The sequence below is a fragment of the Lissotriton vulgaris genome, chromosome 1_1 (assembly GCF_964263255.1).
Source record: "Lissotriton vulgaris chromosome 1_1, aLisVul1.2, whole genome shotgun sequence".
Classification (NCBI taxonomy): domain Eukaryota; kingdom Metazoa; phylum Chordata; class Amphibia; order Caudata; family Salamandridae; genus Lissotriton; species Lissotriton vulgaris.
Window position 1 is genome coordinate 610,896,274 of NC_141685.1, and position 22,753 is coordinate 610,919,026.

Below are 22,753 nucleotides of genomic sequence, written 5' to 3' on the forward strand. Positions count from 1 at the left end.
TATTTATCTTGCATATTCAGAAAACATGCAAATGAGAGTGTTAAAAGTCGGCATACATGTCCCACTTGAACATTCTTCAATGAATTGCTAAATAACAATTCCAAGCATTAATATTAACTAACCCTTAGGAATCTCCAGACTAATCAAAAATATAGTTCATATTTTACCCACAACATAAATGAAGGGTATACAGAGAAAATGCATATCTTACCAGGTCATTCATATTAGCCTGGCTAGCAGGATTTATTTCTTCTAAAAATTCCAAGACGTAAAACGTGTATCTGTCCATAAGGTGCACTCCAATTCCAAGATCCGGTTGGTGCTAAATACAAACAGCATAGTTAGTAACTAAAGATCAGACTGTAACGTCATGAATTAAAAGCATGAATCAAAAGCATCAAATATACATGACGAACCAATTAACAGGAGTGCAAAGAGGCACCAGATGGAAGCAACATGATGTTCAATTGGCATTGCAAAATATTTCAATATCAGGAAATGTCTATTTTCCAAGTGACAAATTAACCTCTGCTTCATAAAAGCAAAAGACGAAAGGATAATGAGTTTTATTCATTTTGAATAGTCGCCTGTATGTTTAATGAACTCAATCAGAATACCTGAACTCTGTCACATGGCTCTATCTTTAAAGGTGCCAAAGCACCTAACTCACCCACTTCTTCTCCCAAGTTCCTTCATCAATTTTAGTCACTTGCAAGCAATTTGATTAGATGCATATGAAAACCAAAAATATGTTGATACAAAACATTAAACACTAATTAAAAGTGTAGAGGCTTTTAGCAACCACGCCCGGGGCCTAATGTATGGTGCATCTGTAAGAATTCACCAACATGGCGGTCGGCGAGTAGCGGAGGCTCCCACAGGTCAGGAAACAGAATACGCTAAAAATGCACTCGGGGATATAATGACGATATAATGCACCCCGGAAAGTATGGACTATAAGTGATGTACGTGGTATGCTCAAAACTGTGCATTACTTGTTTATTCGTTTGATTTCTATTTGCGTTACCTACATAGGTGTTGTATGTCTCCTGACGTTGTGCTCCTCACTGGCTGACATCAGTGTGGCGAAAGCTGCGGGGGTACTCGAAGAAAGGTCGCGGAGTTGGAGGCAGTAAGGATCGGCAGTTTGGGGCGCTCAACGCAGCGCAACTGTTTGGAGATGCAGCAGGCATCAGACTTCCATGTGGGTAGGGAGCTGCTCTTGTCCCACGCTGCAAACAAGCTGAGTCGCAGGCGGAAAGCCGTAGCTAGGCTCCCCCTCCAGAGCTTCCAGAGCGGGAGAGTCGGAGGCAGAGGCAGCACACCTACAGCGTCGGAGGGATTGCAATCCCAATCCCAAAGCCTGTCGCAGAGCCTGAAAAAAAAACTGCCAGCTGCCGCAGGAGAAGGGTAAGGAGAGAGAGTCAAGACTGGAAAGTTTATGTGAAATCTCTCTGGTGAGAAGGGGAAAAGAGGCAGAGTAGCAGAGCGGTACAGGGAAAAATCTTGATTGTAGGTAAGCAGATACAGGGTGGGTACAGTCTAGATGCTCTTTAAGGAGTTCAACATTGAGTTTACATATGCTGGACTCACAGGATAGTGAAGCCATACAATAACGAAAGGCAGAGCAACCCAATAATCAAAAGAAACTCCCAGAACAAAATAAACCAAAGGATTCAGGGGCGCTTAAACGAAGTGCACCACCGGCTGGACAGACCCCTAAATTAAGCCTTCTTTAAGAAACTTTTTTAAGTTACTTCCACCACACTAATGTTAAAACCAGGAGCCAAGACCTCTACACACAACCCTAGCGAGTCTCTAACCTCCCTGAATAGCATTCCTACATCTAACAGGTTTCAGCTACTTATGGATAAAGGAGGATTGCAGGAAGAAAATATCTTACAGTGCCCAGAAATTACAGACAAATACAGAAAACACCTGCTAATGACTCTCAGTCACATTCAATGTGTGGTTTAATACAAGCACTAGCTGAGGAAGTGAGAAGTAGATTCTAGGTTTCGGAAAGTAACCAAATAGACTTTAAAAGCTCATGTGAAAAACTCAAAGTTAAGTTGGTCTCACTTGCTGCTAGGACCACGGCACTTGAGTTTACTGTATCTGAATTAGCAACCCAGACAGGAGACAACACAAGGCACATAGCTGCACTGAAAGAGAAAGGGCTGGAAATGCAAGATAAACTAGAGTCTTTAGAGAATTCACAAAGGATAAACAACATTCACTTACTTAAGATCCCGGAAGGGGTGGAGGGGAACAAACTGAAAGAGTGTGTAGTAAAGTTAATAAAACAGGCCACTAGTATTGAATGCTCAGAGGAGGAGCTTATAAACGATATACAAAGAGTACATAGAGACCCTTTTAGACTCAATCCCAATAAAAAGAGACCTAGAAAAATCTTAGTGCATTTTTTATATCATATAGTTTAAAAGAGGATGGACATTCTTAAAAAGCTCTCAAATTAAATTCCGTATTTGCAGAAGATGTAGCGTTTCAAATACGATCAGATGTTTCCGCAATCACAGCTTCTAGGCAATGGGAGTTGGGGAAACTACTTGATCCCCTAAAAAAATGGGAGCCACAGAACAACTAATATTTTGTTGAAAGTAATGCATAACAACAAAATGCAGGTATTTAGACGAGTTGAAGATGCAGAGAATCTTTTACAGTCCATATCACGGGCTCTAGAGGGAACAGGAATAAAAAAATAGTAGCTTCTGGGGTATGACTAGTTTCTGAATAGTCTGTAAATTAGTATTAAGCTCCTGACCTGAGGGGGGCCCATAGGCATAGGTAGAGGCCATGAAAGGAAAAAGTGTGGGTTCTCCAGGGAACGGATCACTAGGGGATTAGGGGGGAGCACAGTGTGAGGAGCAGAGGGGAAAAAAATCCAAATCGCCAGAGTAGAATGCTTTATTCAGAGATGACAACGGAGAGATGTCCAATAGAGAATCAGAATTTTAGATTAAAGTTGCTTTCCTGGAACCTGAATGGTCCAAGAACAAATTATAGGATGCAAAAAATCATTCAATACTTGAGAGACACTTCGGAACAGATTTGTATATTACAAGAGACACATCTGTCAGAAAGTGAGTTAAAATCCTTATGTAAACCTATGAAGTGGAATCAAGAAGTGATTTGTACTACACAACTACTATCATCTAAGGGAGTTGTAATATATTTTTTTAAAACTCAGCTATCTCTTTAGAGGCCAGCACAGTGGATTGGGTGGGGAGATGGGCTATAGCCAAAATCAAATGCCATGATTTTAAGTTCACAGTAGCGAGTTACTATGGCCAAACATAGATGACACGGCTCCTTTTAAGAATTTATTTTCTGAATTGCTAAATTATACAGACCCATTAATATTAGCTTGAGATTTTAATGTGGTTTTAGACCATGTACTAGATAAATCACAAAGAAGTAGATCCATTCAAAACCTTAAAATTAGAGCACAAATCAAAAGTGCGATGAAACAGCTAGCCTGGTATGATGTGTGGAGGACTAAAATGGGTAATAAAAGAGGCTATACTTTTCATAATAAAAAAATCTGGACATAAGTCTAGACTAGACTACTTCCTGTTGAATGCAGTTTTAAAGAAATGGGTTCAGGATGTTAAACTTGTGGGGGAGCCCCTTTCTGACCATTCAGCAGTGACATTAACACTCAAGGTTCCGATTAGACCGACCCCCAGAAGATAGACACTACAGCGTGCTATTCTTTTGGAAGAAATCATAACTGAGAAGTTAATATTGGAATCAGAGGCCTTCTTTCAAACTAATTTAGGTTCTGCCTCGATACAAGTGGTCTGGGATGCGTACAAAGCTTATTTAAAGGGTCTAATAACCGCTATACAATCTGCAAGACATAAAAAGTATAAAACAGAGGTTGAGGGAATAGAAAAGGAAATACGGGAAAAAGAACACAACCTCATACACAGCAGAATAATCCTTTGAACGTAAACATGTAAGCAAAGCTAGAGTCTCTTAAATCAGACCTGGCGGCTGTCCTCGATTTAAGGCTGATTTTGAGTACGGGAAGAGCTGCCAGAAGCTTCTGGCATGGAAGACCAAACAAGATCTGGCTAGAAGTACCATTATTGAGTTAAACTCGGATGTTACCGGAGATATACTTGAGACCCCAAATGATATTAAAAAGGCCTTTCAGTTACTTTTTGAGAAAGTCTATCATGAAGATTTAATTGTCCCAGAAGGGGAAATAAGAAATTGGTTGAGTCAGACGCCCCCAAATAGAATTACTGAAGATAAATCTCGGAATATTGATATGCCGATTTCAAGTGTTGAGATCAGAATAGCTATGGTAAATCTGGGAAAGCCGCAGGCCCAGATGTATTGCTGCGGAATTATATAAGGTTTTAAGAGAAGTTCTCATTCCTGTCATGTCAATACTATTCTCTCATATTTTTGAAGAAGGGGGAGATATACTACCCTCTTGAAATGAAGCAACAGTAGCGTTAATCTTCAAACCCTCTAAACCACCACGCTCATGTGACTCATATCGGCCGATCTCTCTGCTCAATATCGATTATTAGATCTTTACAAAAATGTTGGCAGAGAGGCTGAATGGAGTGCCAGAGAATCTACTTCATAGAGATCAAAAGCGTTTTGTTAGAGGGAGAGGAATAAGAGACCTTACCTACAACTTGATTGGGGCAATTTATGTAGCAAATCTATACAAAATCCCCCCTGTCCATAATAACTATAGATGCCACAAAGGCTTTTCACAGAGGAGCCTATTTAAAAAATATATTAAAAGAGAGTAACGTAAAAACTTCTGTAGGTTAGTCTCTATGATCTATAAGGCCCCTACAGCCAGGATTCTAGTAAACGGCAACCTATCTCCCCCAGTTAAAATCCAGAGAGGCACTCGCCAGGGTTGCCCGCTATCTCCAATGCTTTTTAATTTACATATTGAGCCGCTGGCTGAATACATCCAAGTATACCTTCCTTTAAATTCAGACACTGGGAAAAGAAGGCGGCATTATACACCGATGAACTAATGATATTCACGTTGGTCTTGAATACTACAATCCTGTTAATATATAAAGAAGCACAGAATTTTGGGTGGGTTTCTGGATATGAAATAAATGTCGTAAAAACTGAATGGATGGCATGGAATTTGGGAGCCTCTGTCTATTCAACAAAAAAAGTAATGAAGTATTTGGGAATACTGATCACCCAAAATATCAATAAGATTGCTGAAACAAACCTTCAAAAAGTTAGGAAAGAAATACACAATTCCTTAATGGGTGGGCCTTCTTACCTCTGACTCTTTTTGGTAAAGTTAACTTAATAAAATTATGCGGTTGCCTAAAATAATTTTCTTATTACTAAATAGCCTGCTGGCATTTAATGAGAAAAGCTTGAAAACTCTTCAGTCGAAACTAAATACCTTTATCTGGGCTTCGAAAGGTATTCAAATATCGTGGAAGAAGCTGTGCAGAAAAAAACCCAAAGGAGGGTTATGCCTCCCAGATCTAGTTTTGTATGCAATGGTATTCTCACTGAGGGCAGGAAAAATGCGCATGCACTTCCCAGATGGCTCAGATATCGGTGTAATGTTTAAGGAGATGCTCCTGGATGTGGATAGAGGGAGTCAGGTTTTCTTATACAAATATGGAGATTCTTGGAAAGTTCGCCTGAAAGTACTAAACAGCTTAGTCAGCACTTGGGCTAAGTTTAAGATAACTTTAGAAAATATTTATTTTAGTATTCTAGCACCCATTTGGAATGCCCCAGGCTCACCAGGATGGACTAAAGACGTTTTGTCAACTCCCCTAATCGAGGCAGGAAATCTGCGGTGGGGACAGCTGATACCGGAGGGATCTCTGTTATCTTTGTATAAGATGAATTCACTGGCAGACAATGGACTGTCCAAATTTAAGTACTGGCAAAAAAAAGTTGGCATCAAATTGTGGGGACGGATGTGGGCATGTCCAATGAACTGGAAACAACACTATCGAGAAAAATTGCATAGAAGAAAGAGGTGACGACTCTATACTGGTTACTGCTTGACCTGGAAGACGGTGAATTTAAAATACCAAAGGAGCAGTGGGGAGAGAACTTGCCTAGCAGCAACCTCGAAGATTTATGGCAAGTATCTTACGACATTCTATACACTACAGTGCAACCTGCAAATTTAAGAAGAAATCATATCTTTTGTATTCACAGGGAGTATTTGGTCTCCTCTTAAGCTCTCAAAATTTTCGAAAAGCCTAGCGACAAAGTGCTCAAAGTGCTTCCAGATCAATGCGGATGATGTCCATATGTTTTTAACTTGTCCAGAGCAGCGTCATTTTTGGGCGGAGGTAAATAGAGGTATGGAAGGTGTTTTTGGCGTAAGCACTCAGGTAAGCACATAACTTTAGTATTCTTTGGATGGCTTCCACATTTTGAGTCTATGTCAAAGGGGGAAAACAAGTTTTGTTTATATCTGATTTTACTTGCACAAAGGGACAAGGATACTTCTCCAACTCTATTGGATTGGGTGATCTCTATTAACTACACAATGAAGTTGGACAGAGTTAGATTAGAAAAAGACAAAAACAGTAAAAAAGATTTCTGGGGCCCATGTGAGAAATGGCTGGGCAGCTTAGATAAATAAAATGAAATCAGTCCAATGATTAAGCCTTTACACTAACTTACTTAATCTCTCTGGCTTTTGTGAGGCGCCCGAGTGATACAGAACAAATCTGTAGAGAGGCTGTGTAAAGCATATCCATCTAGATACAGAGCTCTCCAGTTGGGGCCATTCAAGAGGGGAGCATAGGAGCAAATCGAATAGGCTCTGAATTTATCTGATGGCGAATGAGGACAGAAAAAAAAAAAAGAATTCACCATCTCACTGGGGCATGTTTAACTTGCTCTTGGAAAGTGTTATACACAGATTGTGAACAAACATCAATTTGACATATGAAGTTTGCATTCTCCAATAATCAGGCACTTCAAGTAGAGATGCATATATTATCTAGCTGTATAAAAACTTTCCAAGTGAAGCTTGCTAGTTTAATTTGACTGTTTAGTGCACTCTCAATACCCAGGCTGTCCCTTTTCAAACTGTGCACCACTGCTGTAAGGACCTTTGGAATGTCTAGCAGCGTTAGGACACAATACATTACATTTGCCTTTATCTATCAATTAGAAGTGAAACTCTAGGTTATTTGAGAAATCTTCTATTACCATATTGCTGCATTGCTTAATTGTGCAGCAGGGAGGTCGCTGGACGAGATGGACTATGATGAAGCATGTCACATTACCTGAGGGAGCCCACCTCGTCCAATTCTTAGAATTGCCAGGTTTAGTAGGAGACACACCAACGTTTTCCAAACAGGATCATTAAAGTAGCAACTGGTATTTTCCCCAGATGCTCTTATAATAAGGCCACCACACCAATTATTGTGTTGTACAGTTACTTTAGAGGCAGGCGTGGGCCCTTCTCAGCCTCTCTTTTCTCCCTAGGTGTTTTTTGTTATTTTATTTATTGTGAATGGAAGCACACAGTTTGGAAACACTTGCACAAGCTGCGTTCAACAAAAAAACATAATAGGAATCATCAGTTCATGGTGGCGTAGCTGGACTGCCTAAAATAGCAGGCGTTAAAGAGTAGCATGCTCTACCAAAGATGCATCATCCATGATAATCCAGAGTCTGCGGTAGGAAATTGTTGGCTTGCCCTGGAACCTGCCACCTCTGTAGAGGTTTCCTGAGTGGGTTTATTTATTTTATTTATTTATTTTTCGGTTTTTTATAGAGCGCATCAATCATCCCGAAGGATATCACGGCGCTAAGAGCCAGAGAAGCTACTGGAGTGACAGCTGGGATTTATGGTTTAGTATAGAGATACGTTTTAAGATCCCTTCTGAACTGAAGATAATTGGAGGTGTGTCTTAGCTTGGGGGGAAGCTTGTTCCATCTCTTAGCTGCTAGGTGGGAAAAGGAACGTCCACCTGTTCTGACCTTGTGGATGCGTTTAGGTTTTGCCAATGCAGATTGGCAAGATCGCAGAGTTCTGTTAGGTTTGTAAAATTCGATCCTTCCTTGCAGTATCGAAGGGCCAGTTCCATGTAGGGTCTTATGAGCATGACTAAGTAACTTGAAGGCAGCCCTCTGACGCATTGGGAGCCAGTGAAGTTTATTTAGGCACTCTGATGCTGAGTCGCGCTTACTTTTGTTAAGAACGAGTTTAGCCGCCTGGTTTTGCACAATCTGCAGACGTGAGAATAGATGTTCGTTCATCCCATTAAAAAGTGCATTACCATAGTCCAGGCGACTGACCAGTAGTGCCTGCGTGACGGACCGTCTGCAGTCCAAAGGTAACCAGGGGAATATTTTGGCAAGGAGTTTGAGTATGGCAAAACTTTTCCCGCAGAGTGATCTGACATGATCTTTCATGGAAAGAGTATCGTCCATGATAATTCCCAGGTTCCTGGTGTGTTGACTGGGAGAGGGGGCCGTTCCCAGTGAAGGGGGCCACCATGTGGCATCCCATACATGTTTTGCTCCCCCAAATAGTAGGATCTCTGATTTCCCGGCATTCAGCTTCAGGGAATGCTTGTGCATCCAGTGGGCCATTTCTCCTAGACAGTTGTGTAATTTGGATTTAGTTACCTCAGGGCCTTCATCCATAGTCACCACCAGCTGTGTGTCGTCAGCGTATGAGCAGACTCCAATGCCCCACTTCCTCCCAATGTCGGCTAAAGATGAAACATAGACATTGAAGAGGGTGGGGCTCAGAGAGGCACCCTGTGGTACCCCACAGCCGATGGTGCTTGGTTTGGAGTGATACTGTCCCATGTGTACAGCTTGGGTACGGTTGGATAAGAAGGAGTGGAGCCAGCCCAAAGCTTTAGACTGTACTCCCTTGCTTCGAAGTATATGAAGCAGGTGTTCATGGGAGACCGTATCAAACGCCGCTGACAGGTCGAGCAATATCAGCGCCACCGCCCCACCCTGGTCGGCGGTGGATCTGATACTGTCCGACACTGCCAGCAACGTTGCTTCAGTACTGTTATTGGCTCTAAACCCTGTTTGGGACGGGTCTAGAAGGGAGTTGGTCTCTAGGTATGTTGACCAGTTTCTCCAGGGCTTTTGAGAGAAAAGGGAGCTGTGATATTGGTCTGTAGTTTTCGGGATTTAAGATGTCAGTTCCAGCTTTCTTTAGTAAGGGAGTGACAGAGGCATGCTTCCAGGCTTGTGGGAAGGTGGCTGTAGTTAATGATTTATTGAACAGTTGGGTGATGAGGGGACAAAGCACGGATATAATTTTTGAAAACACAAAGTGGGGGCAGGGATCTGAAGGGGATCCAGATTTAATTGTGTTCAGTACTGCCAGGACCTCTTCGGTTGAAAATAATTCAAAGCTGGTGAGATGGGGCCCGGTGTCTAGGTCTGAGGAGTTTAGGGAGTCTATAAGGGATTCTGATGGGGGGACATTTGTGGAAGAAAAATCGGACAGATTGATGTTTTGAGGGATGAAGGAGGAGTAAATCTTTTTGATTTTATCCGAAAAGAATGTACTAATACGTTCACAGGCCTCAGTGGAGGGGGTTAGAGTTTGTGACGTACTGGGGGGTTTGCCTAGTTCTTTAACTATTTTGAATAACTCTTTTGTTGAGTTGCAGTTATCCTGTATTCGTTGTGTGAAGTAGTCCTTTTTTGCTTGTTTTATGGCAAGGATGTATTGTTTCCGAGCATTGACGTAGTTTAATCTGGCTTCACTGTCTTTGGACTTTCTCCACAGATGTTCCTTTATTTGGCAGGTTTTTTTTAGGCTTTTTAGGTTGGGAGTATACCATTTCTCAGATATGGTTTTGGTTCTGGCTGTTCTTAGTGGGGCTAATACATTCAGTGTTTGCAGTATGCCCTCCTCGAGTAGAGCGGCGTTCAGGCAGATAGAAGAGTCCTCCGGAAATATGACCTTGTCTTTAGGGAAATTAGAATCAAAATTTGTTTCATTAATCAACCTCCAAGCTCGTTTGGATATCTGTTGAACGGATTTGGTTTTAGGGGGTCGCCCAGAAAGGGAGAGAGAAAAATCTATAAGAGAGTGGTCTGACCAGAGCAGTGGGTTGATTTCTTTAATACTGGTGGAAGTAATGTTGGTGAATAGGAGATCTAGTGTGTGGCCCGCAGAGTGCGTAGGGCCCACGATACACTGTTTAAGTTGAAGAATTTCCATGTCTGATTTGAGTTCAGTAGATCCTGGGGCATCTGTTTTTTCAAAATGAATATTAAAATCGCCGACTATCATGTAATTTCTGTGTTTTAAACATATTGGCAGGAGTTGCTTTAATAGGTTTGCCCCGATATTTGTCTGATGTCCTGGGGGGTTGTAAACCACTGCACCTGCTAGCATGGTATAGCCGTCCAGGAGAATTTTGAACGGTAAGATTTCGTGTTCAGGTTGGGCGGTTGTTGTTTCGACCAGGCAGGTTAAGTGCTCTCTAAATATAACAGCAACCCCGCCACCTCTCTTTTTGCCGGCTCTGTCTTTGGAGATGATTTTGTAGTTAGGGGGGATGGCAATCCCCAGGTCAGGAGCATTGGATTCAGATAGCCATGTTTCTGTTACAAAAACCAGGTCCGGTGACTTAGATGTTAATAGCTCCCAGATATCTAGAGCATGTCCCGGTAAAGATCTGGCATTGAAATATAGACAATTTAGTGTAAGGTTGTTATTCGTGGGGGGTAAATGACTATTGAGTTGGGCTGGAGCCATACTGGACCAGTGACAAGCCATGCACGAAATGGGTCCATGGATAAGGCCTGGTGTCAGGCGGGTGCATTGTTGGCTTACGGCAACTCTGTTGTTTTTCTGGTAAGTAAGCAGTTCACTACGAGAATAGTGAATGGGTGTCTGCAGGCATTGGGTAGAGCTTGCAGGGGGTGTCGCCCCTGGCCCCGGTCGGACGCGGACGGGCGCAGACGGGCTTGCCTTTGGCACGCCTTCGGCGCGCATACGGCGCGCCCGCTGCGCGCGTCCGCTGCACGTCCGACCGTGGCACATTTTATCAGGTGGAAAAAACAACACAGGGTTCTGGCTGTTTCCAGCAAGGCTAAGCCAAAGATACCAAAGAACAAAACAAAGGCCAATACTGGATACCCTTAAAGGGGGAAAATTGTGGTCACCTTTATGAACAAAGCATAACGGTCCAGATTACGTCATCAGTCAAAAAAACTTTTTATTATTTTCTTTAATTTAACTTTCTTTTTAGTAAATGATTTCACAAATTAATTGTGCATGTATAAACAGTTCAAACGTTAGACATAACAACACAAAAAGTCTTTATACATATTTACAATTTACAATTTACACACATCCTCTCAAACATTCATTCTGCATTCATCCAATTGTACACACAAACAATAGAACACCTTTTGTCACAAAGAGCAATTGAAATAAACAGTGAATGATGATCCCTATTTATGATTCGAAAATAATTTCAATTATATGTTTAGAACATTAATTCTTATTAATGAAAACCAAAACCTAATTCTAAAGAATTTGGTCATATGACAAAAGAGTTCAGTCACTCCTATTGAAGGTCAAAAGGTCGACGCGTTTCAAACCCCCAAGTCTGGGGTTCTCATCAGGACCAATCTTTTTCTTATAAAGTCACTTAATGGCCATGCGTGTTTCTGTGGGACATTCGACAGGTACACAATGACGCTTTTTATGGTGGCGCAGAGTCTCCCGGTTAGCGGTGGCTCATGTTACATGTCCGCTTGAATTTTGTAATTTCACTCCGTATACTTGAATCGGTGGATTTATCTCCGGGCCGGGAGCCGATAGTTTACACTGCTGCAATCGGGAAGCGGGAAAGTTAAATTAAAGAAAATAATAAAAAGTTTTTTTGACTGATGACGTAATCTGGACCGTTATGCTTTGTTCATAAAGGTGACCACAATTTTCCCCCTTTAAGGGTATCCAGTATTGGCCTTTGTTTTGTTCTTTGACATTTTATCAGGTGGCGGTGAGGGGGCGAGGGATTGAGGGATCCTAAAGTGAAGACCCGGTTTAGGACGCATGGAGCACTAAATGGTGCATGGCTGCCATTTAGACGGGACCATGTAAGGAGTTGCAGCGTTACAAGAGGTGCCCCTTCCTGCTCAATCCAGATGCTGGGTACAGATTGTTGACTTGCAGCAGTACAAAGGTACACTGTCTGTGCGCATAGTGAATGGCTGGCTCCAGGAGCAGCGGGGAACGGCAGGGACAGTTGGCTGACAGGAAGCCCACTCCACATGGATTTCTTTCCTTGGGACTGCCAGTGAGCTTCTGGACCCTAGACGACAAGGGCAGTGACCATAGCTTCATAACTGATCCACAGAGGTCACTCTGAATCCTTGACACCATCAAACCTCCAATGATTGCCACAATCACTGAATAAAGCAAGCATGCCCAACAGTTCCTAACTGTATCCAACAGCTGCTCGAAGTCGCGACCAACATCTAAGTATATTGCAGGGCTCAATTTACTTTCTTTTGGGCAGCAGGTCTTTAATACTGAATTATATATACCTGTGCAGGATGTCCCAACTTAGTCTAATTTAAACAGAGTACCCAGATTGAACTTTTCCCCTACCATCGGCAAGTCAGAGTTAAGATACAGATACAGCTTAAAGGTTGTCCCAGTGCCAAACGTAAATCTATTAGATGAATGTTCCAACTGCATACAGCCAGGAGGGATGCTCTGGTGGGATGCTTTGTGCCCAAGGACCAAGACTCTATGTTGTTGGCATAGTATCCCACCAAGTGTCCTTATGGTCCTACAGGACAGGGGCCATATCAACCTGCTAAATGCACATGAGAGAGGCCTCTCCAATATATGCTCCCGCGTTCATTGACACAAAAGCTCCCTTCTGACCACCCGCTGCTGGTGACTACCCAACCCCAAAAGGTCTGCTACTTGAGCAAGATGAACCACTTTCAGCTACTAAGCAGCTGCCAGAGAACTGTAGTTATTTTTCTCACACTGGATTTGCCATGTTAAAAGCCTGTACAAATGAAATGAAATAAACCCCCCAGCAAGCCGTCCCTCATAGGTACTGGCAGGAGAGAGCAGGCCCTGAGGTGATTTCCGCCTGCATTGCTGTCAAATTAAGAAATATCCACAAGCATAATACTGTCTCCAAACAAATTAGACAACACTGCAGGCCCTCGCAGACTCTAGAAATGTCTTGGAGTTCAAATTTGGTTCATTTGCTGGTATCCAGGGATTTCTGCACAAAGGAAACTTTCATAACAGGAACTGCCGGGCTACAACCACAAACTAAGGACCTTAAATAAGAGGCATTGGAATTACTCAAGCGGGAGCCCTTGTTAGAGGGGAGAGCTGAAGAAGTAGAAGGATGATCTTGCCGCAGCAATATTAGAATGATGGAGATGCCTGAAGAAATGGTAGTGAACAACTCCAACAAGTTCACTGAAAATTGACTATTTACCATAATAGCATCAGCCGCTCGGTCTTTGTGTCCCCGCTGAACATCCTCCTCCCAGTGAGCAGCCGTGAAAAATTGTGTCCAAAGTCATCAATTTCTGTGACAAAGACCAACTATTGAAAGCAGCAGAGAAGGCAGGGCACTACGTTTTAGAGGAAAGCAGGACATTGACATTCCCTGACTACACTCTGGGGGTGCTCAATCACAGTGCAACGGTTACGGATGTAAAATTTAAGCTAAGAGAACTAGGCCCAAGATATGCCCTTTTGTTTCTAGTAAAGCTCAAGATTATTGAAAATCAATTGCCTTTTTTCTTTACCAATAACATCGAACCTAAGCTGAACAATAATCTGCTGTAGGGACTGTTTCCTGTGCCCTGACATTCCTTTACTATCGCCTCATCACCTAAGTGTGGGGCTACAGCACCATGGGAGAAGGAGGCCTGGGGCAGGTGCCACCTCTCCCATGCACAAAGATAAAAGGGTTGCACTTGATGCTGTGTTGCATCGTATTACCTCATCATAAAACATTCCTGCAGTTGGCTCGGACTCGCAGTCATTGGATAAAGACACCACAATTTTTTCAAAAAGTCTAAGGTCAGACCACTTGCCTCTGGTTTCTGCTAAACTGTGGGTGAATTTATATAGGACTAAATTGAGGGTTCTTTTTTTTACTGCAACAAAAGTTGTGTGCCACCTGAACAACAATATTGAAACTTAAAAGTTGAATCTATACAATCGTTGATTAACGTGGCAAATTTAATGCAATTGATGTTAATCTTATCAGTTTTGGCTATGGCTGGAAGCTCTTCCACCCTGACTAATTGTATAGCTCATTGCGTTAATATATTTTGATGGTGCACCTCATAGGTCACAATTGTCAGGGCTGAGAGGCAATTAATCTGTGGGTTTATATTTTGCTGCTACGGAACCTTATAAATATATATTAGGATTTGAGTAGAGCACAGCATGATTGTATATTCCACTTCCACCCCCACTTACACCTGGTAACTTATAGTAGCCATGGGCTGAATGACCTTCCTTAAGTTAACACTTCAGTTTGGGCAAGTGCACATAGGGCTATGGCCGAGAGAAGGGGAATTAAATAACTCACACAGTTAAATGCGGGGTCACATTGGATTTATTCAGGAGACCCATTTAACAGCAGAAGAGGGGAGAGAGATTTGAAAGAGATGAACGGGCCAATGCTTCTATATTACTTTCTCTGCCTATGCAAGAGGAGTACCCATCTGGGTAAGACCATGTGCACACGTTAAACAAATTTTAACTGAGGTGGGCAAGGAAGGGAGATACATCCTACTTTTTTTTTTTTTTATTATTCCTCATATACCAGAAATGGGCATTCTAGATGAGGAAATCCCCCTCTTCCCTCCTTTGCAGTGATGTTCCGACCTCCACACTTCAAGCAAAGGAGAAGAAAAGGTATGGATACCCCTCCAGTGCAACTGTTTGCAGGCTCCACTCCAAATCTTGATAACTGTACGGCCCTTGTATTGAACTGGAGAGCCGACAACCACAGTGCCCAGGTGAAATCATTGGAATACAACCAAAGCAATCTCATCGATTCCGCCAGGCCACTAAGGCCGCCCAGATTTTATCGTGGCTAGAGCTATCGCAGGCCATATCCGATTCACTTATGTATATGATGTATTTCAGACAATCGGAAAATTTAGGGGGCAAGGGGTCCTTCCAAGCCTTACATATTTCCCGCCTCGCTAAGACAATCACATAAAAAATAAATTTGGTTGCCAATTCTTTATATTGATATTCTGAAAATAAACCAAATAAGATTGCTGTGGGAGTGATGGAAAATTTAATTCCCAATACATCAGTTATAAAATCTTCTATTCTGGACCAGAAATCTGAAAGTCTAGGACAATCTACAAACATGTGAAGGTCGTCCGCGTCGAGAGCTTTGCATCTTGGACAACAATGTTCTAGATTAGTGATCTTGACCAATTTTTGGGGAGGGATGTAGACTCGATGTAGAGTAAATAAGTGATTTCTTTTGAGGGGAGCCGCTTTAACTACGGTATTTAACATCGTAAAAGAATCGTCCCACATGATGTTTAAGTTGCCTTCTTCAGCGTCTATTGTCCCTCCCCACAACTTTAGAAGTTCTTGTCCAGTAATTCCATCTGAATCTAGCATAGCCTCATACCAGAAGGATACCTCTTTCTTCCATTTTCCCGTTCTATTTACTAGATCTAACTTGGATTCAAGAGTTTCTGGGGCCCATGATATGGTAGCCCACCAAGCTGACAATTGATATTATTTAAATCTAGTAAGAGTTCCTCCCGTCAGCCTAGAGATGGAATCCCAGTCCATTAACTGTGTATTGTGTTGTAAATACCCCAATGTGTGATGGCCGCCGTCTTGAGGGATTTGACAATTGATCTTTAAGACATTCAGGTGTCCCTGGAGAATCCCATATTGGTGCTTGATACACAAAATAGGGGATTCCCAGTTTTTTCCTAATAAATACCCAGTTCTTCAGGGCAGTCTCTAAGATCTTTAACCTTACTTTCTTATATAATCTGGGATCACCAAACTTATAAAGAAAATATTCAAGCCCTTGAGGGATGTCCTGTAATAATGCCTGAAATAATCGGCCCAAAGATGACATATCAGCCTTATCTGCCAGCAACCGAATTTTTTTTAAATGAAATGAGTGGCAATAGAGAAGTAGGTCTGGTAATACCAACCCCCCGACTTTAAGTTTTCTCCTCAATTTTTTCCAAGATATGCGGGGAGATTTAGAGTTCCAGATAAAGGTTCGGATTTTACCCTGTATTTTAGCAATGCCTTTAGGAAAAAAAATCAAAGGAATAGCATTGAACAAGAAAGTAACTTTGGGTAAAATAACCATTTTTACTAAATTAACTCTACCAAAAATATTTAGAGGAAGACCAGACCAATGCAAAAGAAGCGCACATACCTCTTTAAGGATTCTATTGAGTTTAATTTTTGATATATTTAAGATATCTTGTGTCAAAACAACTCCAAGGTATCTCATCTGTGGTTTAGCTAAGGGAGATATTATTTGTTGATACCACTGCATAACCTCTGTTTTTTCCTTATTAATTTTATATCCGGAGACTTCACCAAACGTTTCCGCCTGTTCAAAAAGTCGGGGAATTGAAATCCCCGGATTAGTTGTGAACATTAACAGATCGTCAGCATATAATGCACATTTTAAAGCTAATTCATGTAAAAAAAAGGTTTTATCAAAGGATCCGATCTTAACTGTGTAACCAAAGGTTCGATATATAAATTAAACAATAAAGGGGAGAGGGGACACCCCTGTCTTGTGCCACGCGATATCTGAACCCAATCTGTAAGGGTTCCATTGACCAGGATTCTAGCCCTTGGATTTAAATAAAGTGATTTTATTGATGATATGAAGTTTTTCGGGAGACCAAATCCAGCTAATGCCTCCCATAGATATGGCCAACTGACCTGGTCAAATGCCTTAGCGGCATCTATTGTTACAATGGTTAGCGGGAGTTTCCTGTTTGTAGCATAGTCTATTGGAGCAATAGCCTGGAAGGTCAATTTATTTAACTGCCGCCCAGGCATAAAGCCCCTCTGGTCTTCACGTATCACAGTTTTAATCACTTTGGCCAATCTCGCCACCAATACCCCCGCAAAGATTTTATAATCGGTGTTTAGTAGCGAGATTGGCCTATATGATTCAAATATTAGAGGATCTTTATTGGGCTTCGGAACCAAGGTGACTGTGGCTTCTAACCAGGATTGAGGGATAGGTCACCAGTCAGATGTATTTTATTGAATAGGGAAGTTAGAACTGGGACAAAGATGTAGGGGCTTATTTGGTAGACTTCTATCGGAAGCCCATCTGGGCCAGCTGCCTTTCCTTTAGACATCTTTTTCAGTTGGTTATGGACCTCACCCTCACTGATAGCTGAGCTCATAAAGGCACTATCTGCTGCTGTTAACTGCGGTAGGCCCAGCTGCTTTAACAAATTGACTGATCTTTGAGTCGAGGCTTCCCTTTCTCCGGTATAAAGATATTGCATGTATACCCTGGCTTCTTCGGAGATCAGATCATTGTCATAGGATATGTCACCTGAACGATGTAGTCTTAGCCCACAAATTTGATTTCTTTCCCTATCCATTCTGGTCTTCCATGCCAGAAAACATCCACATTTTTCTCCATAGGAGAAGTTTTGTAGTTTACTCGCATCCCATCTATCCTTCATTATTTTATCTAGGTTAGCCTGATATTTAGGTTTTAATCCTTCCAGCTCTTTCTGTATGGTCTCCAATTCGTATGCTGCTCTAGTGATGCTTGATGTAGCAGTTGTTCTTTTAATTTTATTCTGGATAGAGATTCCTCTTCTGCTTTTCTCCTAGCCTTATTTTTGCCAACTGTAAGTGCTGTAAATAGACCTCTTATGTAAGACTTAAATGCTTCCCAAACTATTTGTTCGGATGCAGTAGCAGAATTAAATCTGAAGTATTCAGCAGACTGTTTCAACACACACTCTTGTACATCACTTTGTAAAAGTAGAGATTTTTCAAGAGTCCAGCGTTTAATCTGTGGCTTCTGAGGAAGCTTAATTATTAATTCTACTATAGAGTGGTCTGATAGTATAGCAGAAATATAGCAGGTAGAGGCAATTGACGGGAATATGGCTTGATCTATAAGTAAAAAGTCAATACGTGAATGATGTTTATACCTATGGCTATAGAAAGAGTAGTCCCTATTATTTCCATTCTTAATTCTCCAAACAACCAAAAGATTAAAATCCTTCATGATGTTTTTCAACTCCCTTTTCGATTTATGTAGAGGGGAAGAGATGGCTCCGGAGGTACGATCTAAGTTTGAATCAAAAGTTAAAATCCCCTCCCAGAATGACAGGTAAATTCACGACAGCGAGACTAGTTTTCAAGTTTACCAGGGCTTCAGGAGAATCTAGATTAGGCCCATAGTATACTGCACAGGCTAATCTAATTGTATTTAAAATCAGAGATGCTGTCAACCATCTGCCTGAAGAGTCTGTCTCGTATTTTTTTACTCTAATCCTGCATTGTGCCCGGTGAGATACATCCTACTTGAAGGACTGTTAGATGCAGTACAGTCTTACTGGGTAGAATGTATGCACCCAATTCGGATCAGCCCCACTTTCTCTCTAAATTAACCACTATATTTGACAAGTTGGCACGTATAGCTTTTTTCCAGGGGTGGGAGGTTTAACTGTACTAGAAATAGATTTGAATCAGTCTTACCCACCACTCCCGCGTTCCTCAATAACCTAAAATGATACTGCCCTATAAAATGGTCATTACATTGGACTCCTGTAGATATATGGTGAGCAAAGAAACCAGCTGTAAGGAATATTTGTATGATGTTCTCTAACACCTTGCAGCAAACTGTGGCTCTCACTGAATATATATGTCTATATCTAATAATAGCCTATTACTTGAGTGCTTGTCTTAGGTCAGAGCAATGGCCCCAATACCAACATGGAAACTATAACCCACAAGTTTAGAGGTCACAGCTTTTAGAGGATACATAGCAAAAGGTATCACAACATGTATTGAGACAAATGCTGGTACCACCACCTCTATGTTAATCGAGTGGGAGCCGTTTAACCCCTCCCACGCTTGTGACGGAACCGTTCCGTCACGCCCCACGGGTCGGCTGTGCTGGGGACGGAACGGTTCCACCACGGCCCGCTCGCCGCGCCTGTGTGGCGCTGATTTCGCGCCTGCGCGGCGCATTCTATTGAGCGGAACTGTTCCGTCACAAGCACAGCTCACCCGAGGGACGTGACAGAGCGGTTCTGTCACCAGCGCGGGAGCGCCACGCCCCCCCCCGCCCCTTAGCACTGCGGAGGAATAGCCGCCGCAATGAAAGGGTTACATTTATAATGAGGGGATTATGCACACAGAGTACTGTAGGCACCTATAAAACATCTGTAAGAAAACTGAATTAGTTGTAGACTTTGTTAAGATGCCCCTTGCCACACGACTTCGCCTGACATCCTCCGCGTGCGTGACGTCAGCGAGGTCACATAAGCCCTCACCCCCCGCATGGCACGCTGACATCAGTTTGCTTCAGAGAACTTTTCAGCGCCACAACGAGGAGCCATCACAACAAAACTGAGGAGAGCATGGGAAAAGTGTGCGAAAAAAAACAGACAGACAAAATAGAGAGAAACAAGGTGAGAAACACCGCTAGGAGGCACCAAGGTATCAGAAAGCGACAACAGCAGGCCACAGCAGGAAAGAACAGAGCACCACTCTGGGGTACAACTGGTGCAAACCAAGGGGAAAGCACCAAGTGACAGTAAAGCACTAGCAGGCGAGAGTAGCAAAGCCTTAGCAAGAAAAGCGTAAGCGCCACTCCGTAGAACCACTTTGCAAGCTAAGGCGAGAGCCATCCTGGAGGCACAAACAGGAGAAGCATTGTCCGGAAAGGGGAAGGGGGGCCAAAGAAGGAGCAACCTGAGGTGCTTCCGGCGAAGACTGCGGCCTTGGCGACAGTGAAGAACCGTCCTTAGACGACGCCGAGGAAAAAGGCACAACTAAGCGTCCAGTCTCCGGAGAGGATGACACCATCAACCGCCGAACCTCTTGCGGCAAAGAGGTGGCCGAAGAGGAAATCGACGACCCGGTGCTGTCCCGGAGCTGTAGAGACCACAACCGGAGTTGGGTCAACGTCCAAGGGGCTTTAGGCACTCCAAATTTTGAGCACCCGTATTTAGCAGTATAACTCCAATGGGCTTAACGATGGCAGATCATTGATGGAGGTGGGGTTTGCACCAGACAACCACAACAAAAGGGAGATACAACAATTCTTTTTTCATGGACCTCTACACAAAAACTACAGCTGTTTATTATTGGTAGCTACCTTCTGCTATAATTGGAATCACCAGTCGGTCAAACCTATATGCCCAGGCAATTCCTACACACTATTTCCCTAATTTTAGGTATAATCTTTCTAAATGTTCCATGGAGCACTGATTAGATGTGGGAGTGATGACAGCAGGTGACGTATTCTAGAATTGACCCTGCTTCCTTTTGCACACCGATGTAGCAATGGGGCCTTTAACTGGGGCAGTTCTTGCTTACTGGAAGATTCATTAGAGCTATGCACACTTACTGGGCAATAACAGATGCAGAACCTCCATAGTGCACATGCTCTGCATTATAGGAACTGGGAAGAAATGAATACCTTGGCTGAGGAAAGCCATACGGCCCCATGCAGCGAAACCTCTTTTGCACTTTAGGAAAAGGAAAGGATGGAACATGCCCTCTAGCTTATCCCCACAAAGTATCAAGCAACATTCCCTGCAAATATGTTCAGTTTAATACATTGCAGAGGGTATACTTGACCCCTAGGGTGTTTTCCAATATTTTTACAAACATTTCTCCTGATTGTCATAGATGTCACACAGATATGGAAGGGATACAACATATACTCTGGGACTGCACACCTGGAATCACCTACTGGAAAGAGGTATGTGAACTCATCTCATCGATCAATTTAGTTCTCACTCTTTACAACCCTGCTTGCTGCCTTACTGGTCTGAAAAAACACCCTGAAGGCAGGTTTTACAGACCTTGCCCTTCTCATATCTAAAAAAGGCCTAGCTCTAAGGGGAAAGTCTTTGAACCCCCATTGAAGCAAACAGTACCTCAAACAGGTCCAACAATGGCTGGAAGCTGAAAGCATAGGTTTACAAAGGGAAGAAGCTAGAGGTCTTATAACATATCGTACTGCAAAGTTATGGGAAGAATAAATACTGGCCTTTGCCAGTGACAACAATGACAATACTAGAACACCTTAAACATTTGTCACTTTATCTGCTCAATAGTTACAGTGAAGTATGTGCCACTCACTTTGCAGATGTAAGCTACCTGCCTCCTGAGATGATGCACATGCCTATCTACTGTACTAATGTTGTGCTTCAAAAATGGTACCATAAAGTCCTTTATTGTAATAATTTGAATAGTCTCAATATACCATAATTGATTTTGGCTGTGGAAGGAACACTGGAAAGCACAGGGAGTATGAATTGCTTGTGACCATAAACAAGTGAATCCTGACACCTTTTCTGCATCTGATGAAGTTAAGGTTTGATTTTTGATGGTATTTCAGGTGTTCTCTCATTCCACTGTACTTGGCATTAGTAATTGTACGACAGCAATAAGTTGTATCTAGGACACATATAGCAATGTATCTTTATAAATACTCTAGGTAATACTCTTGTCTTATGGGCAGGGTAGATGGCAATCTATTATACCAGTATATTTGGCCTGTCTACTGAACAGAACCAGTTAAACTATGATGACTCTTCATTTTTTTTACTTAGTTTGCCAATGTCATGCTGATGTGTAATGCAATTGTTCTAAAATCTATAAAGATAATTTTGTTTTAGAGAGAGATGGGGGAGTGTGTGTTTGTGTGCACGCTTGTGTGTGTGGGTGTGCATGCGTGCATGCAAGTGTGTCTTACATTAATGTATGCACACAAGTTTAGCTACCTGAGATTTACATTCAATTATGTTATGTTACAGTATCCCTCCTAGAATAGAAGTCCTAGGCATAAAAAAATTAAATGGATTGTCCTAGCACTCCACCAGATATCATGCTTCATCATAGGACAAGCCTTGCTCCCCAAAAACCCAGTTTGATGGAGAGCGGACCTACACCTGAAGACTGGGAGGCACTTCTAAGTTAGAATAGGCTTGAGCGAATAGTGACTTTGAAAACCAATGTGGCATCCTAGAGTTAATTTATTATTTGGACGTGCCGCTTGGTATTAAAATTTTCAAAATGTGGTGATAAGTGGAACTATTACCCCATCACCACTAGGATCATCGTCGACATGTTTCTGCCTTGTGGCTCAAATGAACCCGCGGCATTTCCAAAGACAAACAAACTGGCTCTTGGTTAGGAAATGTAGCACTAAAATTGCCTTGTTGTTAGGGTGATCTGTGTCTACTCTAATACCACTTGGTAAAGCAACTCCATAGAACAAAAACAGTCAATAAATACTACTGACAGATCGATAGTACATAGGTATTACAAATCTATGTAAACACTGCAGAAAAACTGACAGTGAATACTCTTTTTCAAGCTGAATACCATTAACACCTTACAAAAATAACAATGCAAACTTCAGTTCCGTAAAAAAACATGTACGCGTTGGTTTCTATGAAATAATTTTAATCTTGAAAATTGCCATTAAGCAGTTTAGGTAAAAAGTTTTCCTAGCAATGGTAT

General features: G+C 42.2%; 1 protein-coding gene across 1 annotated transcript in view; it reads right to left on the bottom strand.

Moving 5' to 3' along the window:
- Positions 1 to 22,753, bottom strand: part of PIGK (phosphatidylinositol glycan anchor biosynthesis class K) — a 477,281-nt gene that overhangs the window by 278,521 nt on the left and 176,007 nt on the right. The window contains exon 8 of the mRNA XM_086954133.1: positions 212 to 322. Coding sequence (XP_086810259.1) covers positions 212 to 322 — 111 coding nt within the window. The remainder of the gene's footprint in view (positions 1 to 211; positions 323 to 22,753) is intronic.